The sequence below is a fragment of the Alexandromys fortis genome, unplaced genomic scaffold (genome assembly GCF_014885135.2).
Source record: "Alexandromys fortis isolate MF-2015 unplaced genomic scaffold, M_Fortis_MF-2015_v1.1 scaffold_185, whole genome shotgun sequence".
In the NCBI taxonomy this organism is placed as follows: domain Eukaryota; kingdom Metazoa; phylum Chordata; class Mammalia; order Rodentia; family Cricetidae; genus Alexandromys; species Alexandromys fortis.
This window is the reverse complement of record NW_026068094.1, coordinates 1,479,517-1,495,063: the sequence shown is the minus strand read 5'-3', so window position 1 is coordinate 1,495,063 and position 15,547 is coordinate 1,479,517. Positions and strand designations below refer to the sequence as shown.

At 42.9% G+C, this 15,547-nt stretch overlaps 1 protein-coding gene across 8 annotated transcripts in view; it reads left to right on the top strand.

Moving 5' to 3' along the window:
- The window catches only part of Nr3c2 (nuclear receptor subfamily 3 group C member 2), a 311,648-nt gene that overhangs the window by 158,355 nt on the left and 137,746 nt on the right, over positions 1 to 15,547 (top strand). For all 8 annotated transcript variants that reach the window (XM_050123201.1, XM_050123199.1, XM_050123200.1 and 5 more), the window contains one exon: positions 1,302 to 1,441. In XM_050123201.1, the coding sequence (XP_049979158.1) occupies positions 1,302 to 1,441 (140 nt within the window). The remainder of the gene's footprint in view (positions 1 to 1,301; positions 1,442 to 15,547) is intronic.

Genomic DNA, 15,547 nt, shown 5'->3' with positions numbered 1-15,547 from the left:
CCTTGAAAAAGGTATTTTTTCTGCTCTCAGTCTTCCTTAGAGGTACCTGTAGTTCTTTGAGTAGCTTTGAGGTCTGGTGGTTTATCCACTTTGGCATGTCTACTGGTGTCTTCCTCATTCAGCTCATGCTTGTACAGTTATGTTGGTGAGACTTTATGGGCATAGCTTCTGAAATAGTCTCAAGAACAGGAAAAGAAGGGAATGTGTTCATATGTGATTTTTCTTGCCTCATCTCTCAGTATTGAGAGACTTGGCTGTACACTGTTTTTTTTTTCTTAGGTGTACATATGTGTATGCATGCTTATGTATGTATTAGGTGAGTGTGTGTGCACGTGTGCATGCATATGGAGGTCACAGGTCAATATCAAATGTCTTCCTCCATCACTCTCCATCTTACATATCTTGATGTATATACTTCGATACCTTGGCAGGGTCTCTCACTCTGACTGAACAATGTGTGTGTGTGTGTGTGTGTGTGTGTGTGTGTGTGTGTGTGTTGAAATAGAAGCAGAAGCGGCAGGGCTGCGTCCCCGGCACCCGGCCGCCCGCATGGCTAGTTTATGCCCAGAAATAATTACATGGAAACTGTATTCTTTCAAACACTGCCTGGCCCGGCTAGTTCCAGCTTCTTATTGGCTAGCTCTTACATATTGTTCTAACCCATTTCTAATATTATATGTAGCCCACGAGCTGGCTTACCAGGGAGGATCTTAACCTATGTCTGTCTGGAGCGGGAGAATCATGGCGACTCCTCACTAAGCTTCTTTTTCCCAGCATTCTCTTCTGTCTACTCCGCCTACCTAATTTTCTGTCCTATGAGGGCCGAGGCAGTTTCTTTATTATTACAAGACCCACCTCCATCATGTGTGTGTGTACTTCTATACCTTTACAGGGTCTCTCACTAAACCCAAAGCTTTCTACTTTGACTAGCCAGCTTGCTCTGAGAATCCCCTTTCTCTGCCTTTGAGTCCTGCCTGGGATTACAGGGCCCTGCATTTATGTGAGTTCTGAGGATCTGAACTCCAAGCCTCATCCGTGTTCAGCAAGTACTTTTTCCACTGAATTGTCTCCCCAGCCTATGTGCCTACCATTCTTGATGGCATCACACACACACACACACACACCGTGATTTAAATGCTTTACCTTCATTTTTCTGAGTCACTCACCATATGACCAAAAAAAACTGAATTCCCTCAAGGGGCCAGGACTGTTGAAAATCTGGAATTCAACTGAACAGAACAGGAGATGTGCCATTGAGGTGAAGTGATTTAAATCTTTTAAATCTTGATTTCTTTCTCTAGCTCTACTTTACGAAGTGTTTCCACCGGATCCTCAAGACCTTCCAAAATTTGCCTGGTGTGTGGAGATGAGGCCTCTGGATGTCACTATGGGGTGGTGACCTGTGGCAGCTGCAAAGTCTTCTTCAAAAGAGCTGTGGAAGGTAAATGTTCATGTGTCCCCTATGTGTCCTCTCTGAGTGTCCCTTGCTTGCACGGTCCACTTTGCAGGTTTACTGGGAAATTATTGCAAAATGTTTTTGATGTAATCTGCCAGTAATGAATAGTAATGATACCTTATCTTAAAAACTACCAGAGATTTTTTTCCCCACTGAGCAGCGTTTACTGGGAGCCCTTGAAGTCACCAGCAGAGCCAGTCAGTCTGAAATGAGAATTCTGTGTCAGTGGGCATTCAGTCTGAATGTTCTAGAATAGCATTTTTCAGTAGTCCTGCAGAATTTGTCTTCTCCCTTTTCTTGGTATTTCTCTGCAAATATATGCATCTGTGGAAATTAAAATTTTAATATAGGGATGCAGATTTAAATTATGTGTGGCTCAGAATATTTCCTCAGCAACTTTTCAAACTCCAGGTGCTCTCTTCCAAGTCCCTCCTTTATTCTTGCTGAAGGTTTCCGTGCAAACACTATAAATTAAAAGTTTGGCTGGAGTTGGACGTGTATGTGTAGGCTAGCTTTGGCTTCTCTCCAGGTAAACAAGTACTTCTTAAGTCAAAATGGTTGCTTCTGCTTCCCTTTACCCTCACTGGCAAGCAGTCGATTAACATCCAACTTAGGCCAGATGGTTTTATTCATGCTGAAAACTGTCTGAATGGAGAGAGTTCTCACTCTTATTGGAAGAATTATTTTGTCGTTGACATTTATGTCTCTAAGAAGCTACACAGGAAGACCCTGTGAGGTTAAATTCTAGGGACCTTTGTGGCGAGCTGAGCTGGTGCTCTGGGACTTGAAGAAGCAGCATCCATGGCTCACCTTTCTTCTGCCAGAAGCCACATTCCTATTCCTAGTTCTGCAGTGTGAAGTTCCTTCACTCCTAGGTCGGTTTGATGTTATTTGATTGATACTCTTTTTTTGCACAGTTCTGGGATTGAACCTACAGCCTCATACATTTAGCCAAGTGTTCTATACTGAGCCACACCCCAGCCCAGTTTACAGTCTTAATTATCTTAGAGTCCCAGAGAGCAATGTAGAGTCAGTCATGGGAGTTGAGTCTTTCTTTCTCAGCGGATACATTCTTCCTACAAATGACAGACAATTCATCTCAAGCTGGCTTGAGCATAGAGGAAACCCGTTGGCCCCCAAGCTGGAAAAGTCATAGCACATACTTCGTTTTGTGTATGCTACAGTCTTAAGCCAGGCTGTCAGAACTCCTTGGGCCATTGGCTTTGTTCTGGCTCTAGCCTGCCCGTTTTCTTTTGGGCTAGAGACAGGGGGACCAGGCCTCCATTTAAAGTGAGTGGGTTGTTCCTGGTGGTTCCTATCAAGGTTGCCATGAAGCTGCCTCAGATAAAACTTGGCTCAACTTGCCACTCTCGTCACCATGGGAGATGCAGAGCCAGACAACCTGAGCTCCAAGACCCAGAGTTAGACAAGGGCATTGCCCTGAGGAAAGGCAGAGCCTATTACCAGAAGGAAGTTAATTTTCAGAAAATAGAAAAAATAGATTTTTCACAATACTAATGATATCAATCTGGTTTTCTTTCCCTAGTCACACAATTGGCTCAGTATAAGATGAATAGGTTAATGACTTCTGAAATCGTTCTCATTACTCTTGGCACCTTTTATCCTAAGATCTCTCCTTCCTCTTCTCACTAGTCAGTAAACTAAGTAAATGATAAAAAAGAACTTTGTGGAGAAGAGCAGGGTAGAGGAGAGAGGGTGGAGAAGAGCAGGGTAGAGGAGGGAGGGTGGAGGAGGGAAGGTGGAGGAGAGAGGGTGGAGGAGAGAGGGTGTAGGGGAGAGTGTGGAGGAGAGAGGGTGGAAGAGGGAGAGGGAGGAGAAAGAATGGAGGAGAGCAGGGTGGAGGAGAGCAGAGTGGAGGAGAGAGGGTGGAGGAGGGAAGGTGGGGGGGAGAGGGTGGAGGAAAGAGGGTGGGGGAGAGAGGATGAAGGAGAGAGGGTGAAGGAGAGGGGATGGTGAAGGGAGAGTGGAGGTGGGAGGGTGGGGGAGAGAGGGTGGGGGGGAGGGGGTGGGGGAGAGCAGGGTGCAGCAGCAGCAGGGGCCTCTGTGCTCCCACCGGCCATCACCCATTCCTGGGCCATCATGATGTCAGAACTCAGACCTGTTTCTTTCCAGAATCTGCCTTTTTTTCTGTGGAAGAAGAAAGTGTTTTAGGGATTCTGGCTTAGTTTCTATTAAATAGTCTCAGTGAAAACCCACCAAGAATTATTTTTGTAACTGGGATAAAAATATATGGGAAAAACCCAAATATTGGTACCTCATGTTTGTTTATTAGAAAGTAGATCATTTGGAGAGATGATGAAGTTTGTTAAGTGCCTTTTTAGACTATTGATATGGGGAGCTTTGGTGTGTGTGTGTGTGTGTGTGTGTGTGTGTGTGTGTGTGTGCTAAAAGGTGAGGGTGGCCATGCATCGCTGGGTAAATGTGCCACTGAAGCACACCCCAGCCCTAAGATTCTCAATAATAGAGCTTATTCCATTCTAAACTGGGAATTTGACTTTTCACATTCAGCTACGTGAAGCAAGTGTGGGTTTTATATTTGTGAATTTTGTATTTGTTTCCTGTTTTGCCCCTACCCCCGTCTCCCGCAAACCCAGACCTTACCCAACTCTTGTCATCGGCTCTTTGAATTTTCCTGAAAACTCTAGTTTCACTTGTCTCCTATCCATGTCAGCTTGGTTAGTAAAGGGACGATCAAAACATCAAGAACAACTTAGGTAGTCTCTGTGTGTGTGACTATGTGAAATATCACATGTGTGTATACATATACTTCCTTTCTTAAATGTTTGTTCTTTTCTGATTCTTTGATATCCTAAGCTCCTCTTAGACTACAACAGAGAACTCAAGGCAGCAGTATATGGAGGAAGCAGAGGAAAGGAGAGCCAATTAAGCTAAAAGTGAGCACAGTACCAAAGAACAATGAGGGGACACTATGCTAGAGTAGACAAGATGTCCAACCACATCCTGAGCTCCATCCCAGCTCAGGGATGCTCCTTGAGATGGTAAGCTCCTCCTAGGGCAGAGGTTCTCTCCACCTGTTGGTCAAGATCTCTTTAGGGGTGGCAAACCAGATATCCTGCATATAATTCATAACAGTAGCAAAATTATACTTATGAATTAGCAACGAAGTTAATCTATGGTTATGGGACTGTATTCAAGGGCTGGAGTGTTTGGCAGGTTGTGTTCTAGACTCCACAGTTCCCAAAGGGCATATGGGAGAGTTCTGTGGGAATTGCTTGCATGGGCTTCTCTGTTGTCAACTGGACTGTGTAGGGTTCCTGCCATGAAGCCTCTGTGGCAATGCTGGTTGGGTGGAGTCTTTGGGCGTTACACAGTTGAGACAGAACGGATAGTCACAAGTCTTTCAGTTTGTCTGTGAGAATTCTTTGGTACAAGATCGTCTTCCTAGAGAGCCCAGCAAGGCTCCAGCTACAAAGAACCTCCAAATGGATGTTTGGATAAGCACAGCAATGTCCTGTATGGCATAGAACAGGGGGAAATAGCTAGCTCAGAGCAGTAAATACCAGCCTGAACTAGTCCCCGAATTCCTGTTGGCATTTTAACTGCTGATGTGGGACTTCTAACTCTCCTTTGGGCTTTCAGTTCCTCAGTCCTACTGGAACTACCTCTTCCAGTAGTGAAATACTGTAACTTCCTCTTGACTGTGTTCTATGTGGTGATCCCCCAATGAGCAGAGCGGAGTAGGTTCCATGCTCTATTTTATAGCCTAACTTCCTCCACAGATACCTAGTAGATGAGCAGTGTGTAGGAGGTACCGCTCCCACAAATCATCAAATAGTTCCGAGGCTATAAAAGGGGGAGAGTTCATTACTAATAAGGTCAACTGGATTCATGTTTTTGTAAGCAGGCCTGCTAGCTGAAAGGTCACCAACTTAGATCAACAAAGTCAGGGGCCAACCTCTGTATCTCTTGAAGAAGGAGACTTATAAGTCTATATCTTAAAGTGAAATTGCCTTAAAGGCTTCGTTTCAGGTTAATGTTTATTTTTTCAAATACTAATAGACCCAAACCTATGAAACGGTACCCCATTCCTTTTGCATTTGCTTCATTATGCTTCTTTAGACTTATTGGCTCATGATTCCATATAGAGAAATGTTCAAAAGGAAACATTATAGATGACAAATGAAGAATTTTCTTTGTTCCTTTAAGAATAATGAGGGAACTGAGCAGGTCTAGAGGGAAGAATGTCTCATATGCTCAGGTTATCTCTGTGTGCTTTGTGTGCACTTGTAAGTCAGAGTGTAGGTGCGCAAGTGTGTGTCCTGCTGAGGGCTAAAACTGACCATTGTGCTTCAAAGTAGAGACCTCTAGTGGAGGAGATGCAAGCCAGTCTGGGAAGTATTGAGTAGTTCACATACAGCCCCTGGCTGCTGGCAATATGAAATTAAGGCAATGATAAAGCCAGGAAATAATTTAATGTCCATCAGATGTCTGCATTTAGTAATTTAAGATCAGCCTCGGTGTTCCCAGAATTGTATAAGGTTAATTGGTATCCACGTCCATTGTCACTGCCCCCTCAGGCAGGAAAGTCAAGGACTCGCTTATGCTTTCCCATCAAATAGTTTAAAGACTGAATTGACCATAGTCTTTGTTTTACCTGAAATCGGGAACCATAGGAGCTTATTATGTTTACTGCAGCATCTCCACGAACACTCATATATTAGTTTTTTTTTTCTTTTTTGCTATGATCAAATACCTGACAAGAAGGAGCTTACGGGGGTGGGTTACTTTTGGCTCACCCTTTGAAGGGATATAGCATGTGATATCTAGAAAGACGTAGCCAGAAAGCTGAGGTTGCTGATCATATAGCATTCAGTAAGCAGAGAGGGGCAGGAAATGGGGTTGAGTAAGAAATTTCAGAGCACACTTCCAAGTTGATGTGTTTGCCTATAATACATCTTCTCCCTCAAAACCTGTAAGTAGCTCTCATATTTCCATGAGTTAAATAAGATTTAGAACAAGTAAAGCAGAAAACAGGGGGAAAGAGAAAGAGGAGCAAGAAAGAGAAGATGAAGCTGGGCGTGTATGTGTTGCAGAGGTTTGCCCCAATCCCTTGGCAGAAGCTGCCCTCAAAGCTCACTTATGGCATTCTCATGACCAGTGGAGACACAATGTCACCTGCCTGCCCTGGTGTTCACGTGAGCAATGGAGAGACAGTATCATCTAACCAGCCATGTAAATAAACCTAGCTGAAGGAATTGAGGATATTTTCATGAGCAGCTTTGGCATATTGCCTACCTTTTCCATCTTAATGGTAGCCAGGAATTGTAAAAATAACATTTCCATTGCCACTAATAAAATGTTTGATATAATAAGGGGTTTCGTTGTTGTTCTTGTTTGGTTGTTTGTTTTAAGTGTGTGTGTGGGGGGGGTGATCAAATCCAGGTCCTCACACAAGGGAGCAACCCAATCACTTAGCTACATCCTCAGCTCCCAGCCTTCTTGAATCTCAGCTCCCAGCCTTCTTGAATCAAGATTTCATGAGCTTGAAAAGGAAACGTTTTTAGATCTGAACTTTCTAAGCAATTGTCATGACAGGGAAGATATCAACTCGTTCTGAATAAGGCCTAATGGTCTTGTTCTTCAACTCTTGCAAATACTAAATATTTACTGAGCAATTACTTCATGCTCATTATGACAAGAAGAATATTCTATTTTATCATCTTAATCCCTCAGATAATCTCTTGCAGTGAGTAGAACTGGCGATCCCTGTGTTCGAGATCTGTCCACGGAGGCATATATAACTTGTCAAAAGTTGCCCGAAAGGAAGAGGCAGGGGCTGAGATTTGAACCTCAGACAGCCAGGTAGTCTGGCACCCTACACTGAGCACATAAGATATCTTTCTCTTATTAAGATCCTTGGATCTTAACTATTTTTACTTTTTAAAAAAGTAGAGCAATAGCTCAGGCTTGAGTATGGGCACAGTATAATTTAATAGTTAGCCTGCTATATTCTAAATAATTAACTCCTACCCATTCCAAGTTGAAATTCTAATTTGAAATACTGTTGCCTTAATGGTAAAAGAAATTGGGCAGTCTCTACTCTTTCTTAAGGAATGAACCTCATATTTTTAAAATAGTCACCATTACCATCTTGAAGTAACTCTGTGACATCTTGATATTAATCTGAGAACTTTATGTTTCTATATTTCATTTCCTATGTATGATAAAAAATTATATGTGGTCTCTGAGAAGGCAGGAGGAAACATTGGGAGGAGGTCTTCCTCCAATGAAACTCACTCTTTAGCTGTTAGCTGTCTACTTTACACACACCCACACCCTCTAGATTTCCTGCAGTCTCACAGAAGCCCACGTGACTAAGGTAGGCCCATGGCCAAGAGGTAGAAGAGCATATTAAACAAAGACCCTGGGATCCAAGCATGAATAATGGAATAAGAAATCTCAACCTTTCTCCTGACCACAGCAACTTTGTATGGTGTTCCTTAGAGTATGTGTAGTGGGGGCAGCGTAGTGACTTTGTTGTTGCTTGTTTGTTTGTTTATTGTTTGTTTGATGTTGTGAAGTGAGGTCTAGTGGAGGGCACTGCCTTGAAGAGGAGGGGACAAGTGGGAAGGGACTGTGTACAATGTGAAGTACGGCCCTTCCTACATGTGGACTTGGCCCAGCACAGTGAGAGGGAGGCCTGACTCGGAAGTGAGAAGGGAAAACTGGCAGGACTTCCGGGTGGGGAGTTCTGAAGAACAACGGCCATTTTTGACAGAGACTTGAGAAAGCCACCGGTTAAGCAGTAGTTACAAGAGTGGAGTTTAGAACTACTGAGTACAGGGATTCATTCTCCAAAAGGGATGAAGTTGTCCAGGAAAAAAAAAAAGGCGAAGGGGCAAAGCCAAATAAATAAATTCTTTTCCTACTAATTTTTGAGAGTTTAAAAATAAACAACAGTTAGCCACTAGCTAGTTCACAGCCAATGAGCTTGAATAATAGAAAATCAGTAGCCACCATGACTGCTTGAAGAAGCATAGGAAGTTACATATTATGTGTATGTAGTACACGGTATTTGGGTTTTACTCAGTCACTTGAGTCCTTAGCATGAACTCCCCACTAAGCAGCTGTGTGATAAAGGCGTCACCAGCATAGATCCCAGTGCCGTTTTTATGGAACGCTACTTCCCACTCTGAGACTGAGCAAATAATTGACCGTCTGCTTCCTCTTCTATAAACAAAGGAAAATAAATCTTAAAGCATCTGCCTTGCCCGTCTTAGACAGAAGAAAATAAAAATGGGTACACATATGTTTAAGTGGCTTGAGAAACAATAAAAGATTGCTTCATAAACCTTGCTATTAAAAATGCCTTCCCATTATTTAGAACTCAACCAGTATACTCTGGTTATCAATAAAATAGAAACTATTTATGCAACAGTTTATTTTTGGACATGTTAAATACTTGTCGTGAAAGAGTAAAAAATATAGAAAAGCAAAGACAACTTCTTGTTCTTTCTAGATCATATTTCTGATTTTCTCTTTATTGTTTTTAACTGTATAAAGATTTATAAAATACACTGAAATCTACCTTTCCACTCTGATTGGACAACTTAGTTGTGGAATCAGCACAGAAGCAGCCTAGGTTGAGTGCGTTGTTTCCTATGATTCTCTGTGTGTATGTAGGATGTATGTATGTTTCTTTCTGGGTATGTAGGAACTGCATATGGTGTTTCCTATGTTTCTCTGTGTGTATGTAGGATGTATGTATGTTTCTTTCTGGGTATGTAGGAAGTGTGTGTGATGTTCCCTGTGTTTCTCTGTGTGTATGTAGGATGTATGTATGCTTCACTGTGTGTATGTAGGATGTATGATGTGTGTCTGTGTAATTTTTCTGTGTTAAGATGTGTGTATGTAGGATGTGTGTGTATGTGTGTGTGTGATGGCTCCTATGTTTCTTTGTGTGTATGTAGGTTGTATCTTTTAAGTTCTTACACGACACAGGCTAGCTGACCTTGTGACTTTTGTCTCCCATCTCACCTCACGTCTCACCTCCTCTCACACTGATGAGCACTGAGATGCTCGACCTGTGTTTACTGCACATGGTTCTTACATGGGCTCTAGGGATTTGAACTAAGGTCTCACATACGGACAGTATGAATTTTGCCTACTGCACCGTCCCCCAAGCCCACAGTATACTTTTTTTAATGTGGCCATAACATGGCATTTCTCCAGTAAACAGACTACACAAATGGATATTGCCATCACTGTGCAGTATGAATGGGAAGTGAGTAGGAATCTAAGGTATTAACAGCCTTTTAGTGGAAAGTTTAACTAAAAATTTCTATATAAATAATTTTAAGGGCGAAAACATGAAATATTTATAGAAATGCCACTACTGAATTAAAATCCTTCTAACAACCTTCCCTTTCTGTTTTTTTTTTTTTAAATTAAATGTGCCCGTGACACATCTGATTAGGATTTATTTAAAGAGTTTCAGTTACTGTAATTAACAATTAATGATACTTAAAATTTGATATATTTATGATGCACCTTGGAAATATCAAAATAACTGACCTTTGTTTTTTTTTGCCATCATCTCTGAGAACTGAGCTGTAGGCAAAATTAAGGGAAAGGAGAGCTCACACAGACACAGAAAGAAAGGCTCAGGATGCTGGGAAGTAAGGCAGTGTGTGCACGTGTGGGTGACGAGAAGACAGAAGGGCAGAGGACCCATAAGCTGGGACCGCATGAGCTATAGCAGCTTCTGGACATGCGATGTGCACCATCCTTCACACAGTACAGACTTTGGCATAGTCCTTCAGCCTCTGGGACGTGGGGCCACAAGAGCTCTGTAGTCTGTTCCCACTGATTAAAAGGCATAAAGACCTCCTGTACAGTGCTTGGCTCCCTTTTCAGCAGTCCACATGCTTTTAATCACACACACATACTCACACACGCATGCACACACACCACAGGTGCACACACTGCGCATGCACACACACCACACACATGCAAGCACACACACGCATGCACATACACCGCACGTGCACACACACTGCCTACACATACACACACTCTACACACACACATACATACACATGCACGCACATGTCTGTGTGTGTCTGTGCAGTGTGTGTGTGTCTGTGTATTGTTTTTTTGAGACAGGTTTCTCTGTATAACAGCTCTGACTGTCCTGGACCTTGCTCTAAAGACCAGGTTGGCTTCCAACTCACAGAAGTCTGTGTGCCTCAGAGGCCTCCCGAGTGCTGGACTGAAAAGTGTGCACACCACGCCCAGCAATAATCAGCTATATTTTGAGAATTATTCATGAAGTGGTTCAACTACTGCAAAAATCAAATGGAATCCTGAAAGATTTCATTTGTTTTTTAAATAAAATTTCTCACTTTTTTAACAATTAAATTTCTCACTGCAGAGCTCAGTTCACCAGGCTTAGAACACTGGTATAACAGACACTGACATTATTTCCTTCTCGGATTGAGTTGTAATTTATGGTAGTGACCCACAGGGAAGAAAAGCAAATTTAGAAAATGATCTTGGTGGGAATCATTAACCTTTTTTGAGCTATGAGCGCATTGGAGAATCGCTGTGTTCTAAAACAGAAAAAGCCAGGCAGCTGTGTCGTGGATGGTGAAAGAGCACACATCAGAGGCCCACGGACAGATGTTTCTGTCTCTGTGTGGAAATACAGGGTGGGCTTCCTATTCGGGCTGCACCATAAGGTATTACCTAAGCCCCGACCTGCTGTCTTTCTTATTATCTAGTATGCCTTGAAGCTCCACTCCAAAGAGAAAGAAATAAAAAGCATGTTAATCAACATTAATAAAATGTCTGTTTGTAAAAAGGTTTGATGAAGAAATACAATTTAAAATTGAGTTTAGATATTCCTCCAAACAATTTTCCCCTTTAAATTTCTGTAAATTAAATAGACTTTTAACGTGTATGACTACAGTTTCTTTGAATATCTCACGTTGTTAACTGAACCATAAAGAGAATGGGATCTCAGGTACCCTTGGTGCCCATACTCACGAAACATCTCCTTTTAATCCTTGACTCTTAAATAATGTTTAAAAAGTACTTATTTTAGAGAGAGAGAGAGAGAGAGAGAGAGAGAGAGAGAGAGAGAGAGAGAGAGCGAGCTGAACTGGCATGTGCATGCCATGCCATGCATGTAGAAGTCAGTTCTTGACTTCCACCTCGTTCGGCCAGGGCCTCTCTTGCCAGGCTAGCTGGCCTGCGCGAGTGATTCTCTCACCTCTGCCTAGCATCTCATCATAGGAGTGCTGGGATCATAGATTTAAAACACAGCATCTGGCTTTTAATGTGCGGTCATAGGATACAGGACCCAAATTGAGACATCAGGCTAGAGTTTTGACTGTCTGAGCCATCTCTCCAATACCTCTTAAGTAATTTTATAGTTATTAAACTATTTAAGATTTTAAATTAAAACACCGGTGATTGTTTTTAGTAATAGTAAGGTCACGCGCATTCTTTCCATCTGCAGTCATGTTTAGGACGTTGTTCTCAGTGCATGTGTGTGGCCTTAAAGAGTGAGAATGTCGTCGTGCAGAGAGGTGCGCTCTGGAGAGGAGGGTCTCCACACTTCCTCCTAAAGCACGCATCACCAGGTGGAGGCTTCCGTGCCCTGTGCTGAGGAGACATCAACTCTGTGCTTTCTAGAATATGTTGCACATAACCCACTCGTTGTCACTGAGGGAGTAGCTACACAAGAAATCAAAGGGTAAGGGAGCCCTGCAATCTGTCCTGTGTCACACAGATAAACCATAGAATGAATACTCTCTAAGATGCTAAGATTCCTTTAAGACCACATAACAAAATGATCCTGTCATATGTAAAATAGACAATTCGATATTCACTTATAAAATTCTCTTTGGAACACCGCTTCTAAACTCAGTCTGTTAAAGCTGAATGTTTGACAACTGCTTTTACTTGATTTTAATTGAGACTAATGATGGTATCTCATTTTTCTGATTCCATTTGTATTTACCCTGTTGTAATCAGAATTATAACCCCCAAAGAGGCCATGTTGAACCTCTGGTATCACTGAATAGTCTTTGTAATAGTTAATGATTATTAAATATAACCACGAGCCAAGCTTGAAGCGGACATCATGATTTCCCCCCACCTCTGTGCAATTTCGGTAGGGGTTAGATAGTATCCCAGTGTTCTATCAATTGGAAATCTCATATGTGCATCTAGTGTATCTTGAGCAAATCAACCCCATCCCCTCCCCTCCAGCGTCTTCACTTTTAAGGAGAAAGTTAACCAGAAGAATCGTTTCTCCCTGTGTACACGGTGAAGTACAGAGCCGTGGCCATGAGCAGGTCTTTCTGCATACACGCTCCTTCTTCATTTCTCTACATGACACATAACTGACTCCAGGTGTGGGGCACGATACCAGACATCCTGATCACTAACTGTAGAGTAGGATTGGGTGTCATTGGTGCTTTGGGGTTTGGAGATGGTGCATGGCAAGTGCCTGGCCCATGGGACACTGAGCAAATGATTACTCTTCAGGGCTGGGATTCCCCGTCAGGCTGGACCTAGGGCATGATACGCAAACCTTTCTACACAACTGTGTGTAGAAAGACCTATAAATGTGTAGAATGATCTATAAATATGTAATGGAACAATAGTTTTGTATGTCAGATTCTAAGTCCAGGCGGCCCCACATACACTAAATATAAAAGGCATATTGGAAGCCAGTAAGGGGTAGATCTGAAGCCTGGTGAGAAAAAGAATGAACTAGAATTGTAGACCTAGAGCCAACAGCGTTTCCAATTGTTCAAATATCTCCCTTTTGTTATCAAATACAGCGATGGATGACATTAAAAGCTGCAGTACTGAGTTATAGATGAGGTTCCACCACATGCTGTTAGGTGTGGGCACAGTTCAGAAGTCCTAAATGTTAGCTTTCTGAAAGGAGTACTTCCAACTCTAACTTGATACAAAATTTTGTCAAAATTCTGCTTATGAGGGCCTAAAAATGGAATAACTTTTTTTTTCTTTTAGGGAAAAAGAAACGCAGTCATTGGTTTTAAAAATGAGGCAAGGCTAAAGAGATGGCTAGTAGCAGAGGGCTTGTCATTCAGGCATAAGAACTTGAGTTAGTCCCCAACACCCACATTAAAGAACTGGTTCGGATTGGTTACACTTACCTGTAACTCCAGTACTGGGAGCAGGGTAGGAACAAGAGGACCCCTTGACTTGGCCAGTCAGCCAGTCTAGCCAGGTCAGTGAGCTCCTGGTGCAGAGAGTGACCCTAACTCAAAGAGTAAGATCGAGATTGAAGAAGACACAAGCTAATGACCTCTGGCACACTAACAGACATACACAGAGAGGGGACAAATATATACATACATAAATAAATACATAAACAAATACACACATACATACACACATGTGTTTAGTGCTGCTTAGTTTGAGTGCCAACCTGATGGAACCAAGAGTCACCTGGGGAAAGAGTCATCGTGAAGAATCGGCTAGATGATGTTGACTTATGGTCATGTCTGTGAAAGACCGTCTTCATTGTTAATTCATGTGGGAAGACATTCCCACAATGTGGGAGTACCATTACATGGCCTGAGTCCTATACTCCAGAAGAATAGAGAAAGCTAGCTGAGCAAGAAGCAAGCAACAGGATGTTGATTCTCTCTTTTCCATTGACTGTGAAAGCATGTGACCAGCTGCTAATGTTTCTACTTGTGCTTCCCTGAGATTAACTGTAGCATGGTGAGCTGGTTGGTCTTATGTCCCCTTAACACACGAGCTAGAGTCATCTGAAGGAAGGAGCCTCAATTGAGGAAATGCCTCTATACGATCTGGCTGTAAAGCATTTCCTTCCTTAGTGATTGGTGGCAGAGTGCCCAGCCCTTTCTGGGTGGTTCCTCTGCTGGCTGATGGTCCTGGGCTCTATAAGAAAACAGGCTGAACAAGCCAAGGAGAACAAGCCAGTAAGCAGCTCCCCTCCATGGCCTCTGCATCAGCTTCTGCCTCCAGGATCCTTCCCTCTTTGAGTTCCTGTCCTGACTTTCTTCACTGATGAACAGTGACATGGAAGTGTAATCCAGATAAACCCTTTCCTCCCCAACTTGCTTTTTTGGCCATGGTGTTTCCTCAGAGCAATAGAACCACTAAGACACCAGGAATTGCAAACTGAATAAACCCTTTGATCACAGCCACAGAAACGAAACTGAAAGGTGTTCAGGTTGCTCAAATATTCTGATTACACGTTACAGTAACACGCCCTCTCACAGATCGCCTCCAGGAGCTGGCCTCCCCCTGCAGCCTGTCTGGCACAGGTGTGACGTCATGAGTTCATGCTTGGGAAGAACAGTGTAGTGGATCTACATCCAGTTCTCCACGTTCAGTCCTGATACAGGATATCTGTGCATCTCTTTGTACCACCCAAAACACACAGGCAAATGAGGCATCACAGCTAACAAGGACAGAACTGAGGCTCGACCTGGAGCTGACGTGAAAGTCACTGCTGAAAGCTGATATAACAAGGGGCTCAGCTTGTGTGTGTTTGAGAACGATAGCAAGAGGCATAGACTTCAAATTACAGTCAATCTACACTGTGCATTGAAAGATCCATCTTTACTTTGCAAGTATGTATATGTGTGTGTGTAATGGGGGCGGCAGGAAGGGAGGGAGAAGCAGGAAAGAGGGTTCTGTACCCCATGGGGCTGGAGTTACAATGGTTATGAGCTGTGGGACTTAGGTGCTTAAAGCTGAGTTTGATTTTTCTGTAAAAGACATATGTGCTCTTAATCACCGAGCCACAATCGCGTTTTAAAGGAGGGTGGGAAAGCTCCTGGCGGTTTTTCTTAGAAAAAATAACTATAATGCATCCCCTCTCATCCTGATGAGGCAGGACACAAGTAAATACAAAGAGACCAGCTGTTGACCAAGAATGGTCATGGGCTGGTAATGTTGATTGGGGATTACTGTGGGCCCAGTCTTTAACCCAATGCAGCCTGTCAGAGCCCTGTGTGAGGACATGCTCTACTAACGCTGATTTTGTGCGCTTTCCCACTGCACAGAGGGACGCAGTAACTCTGACTTGTT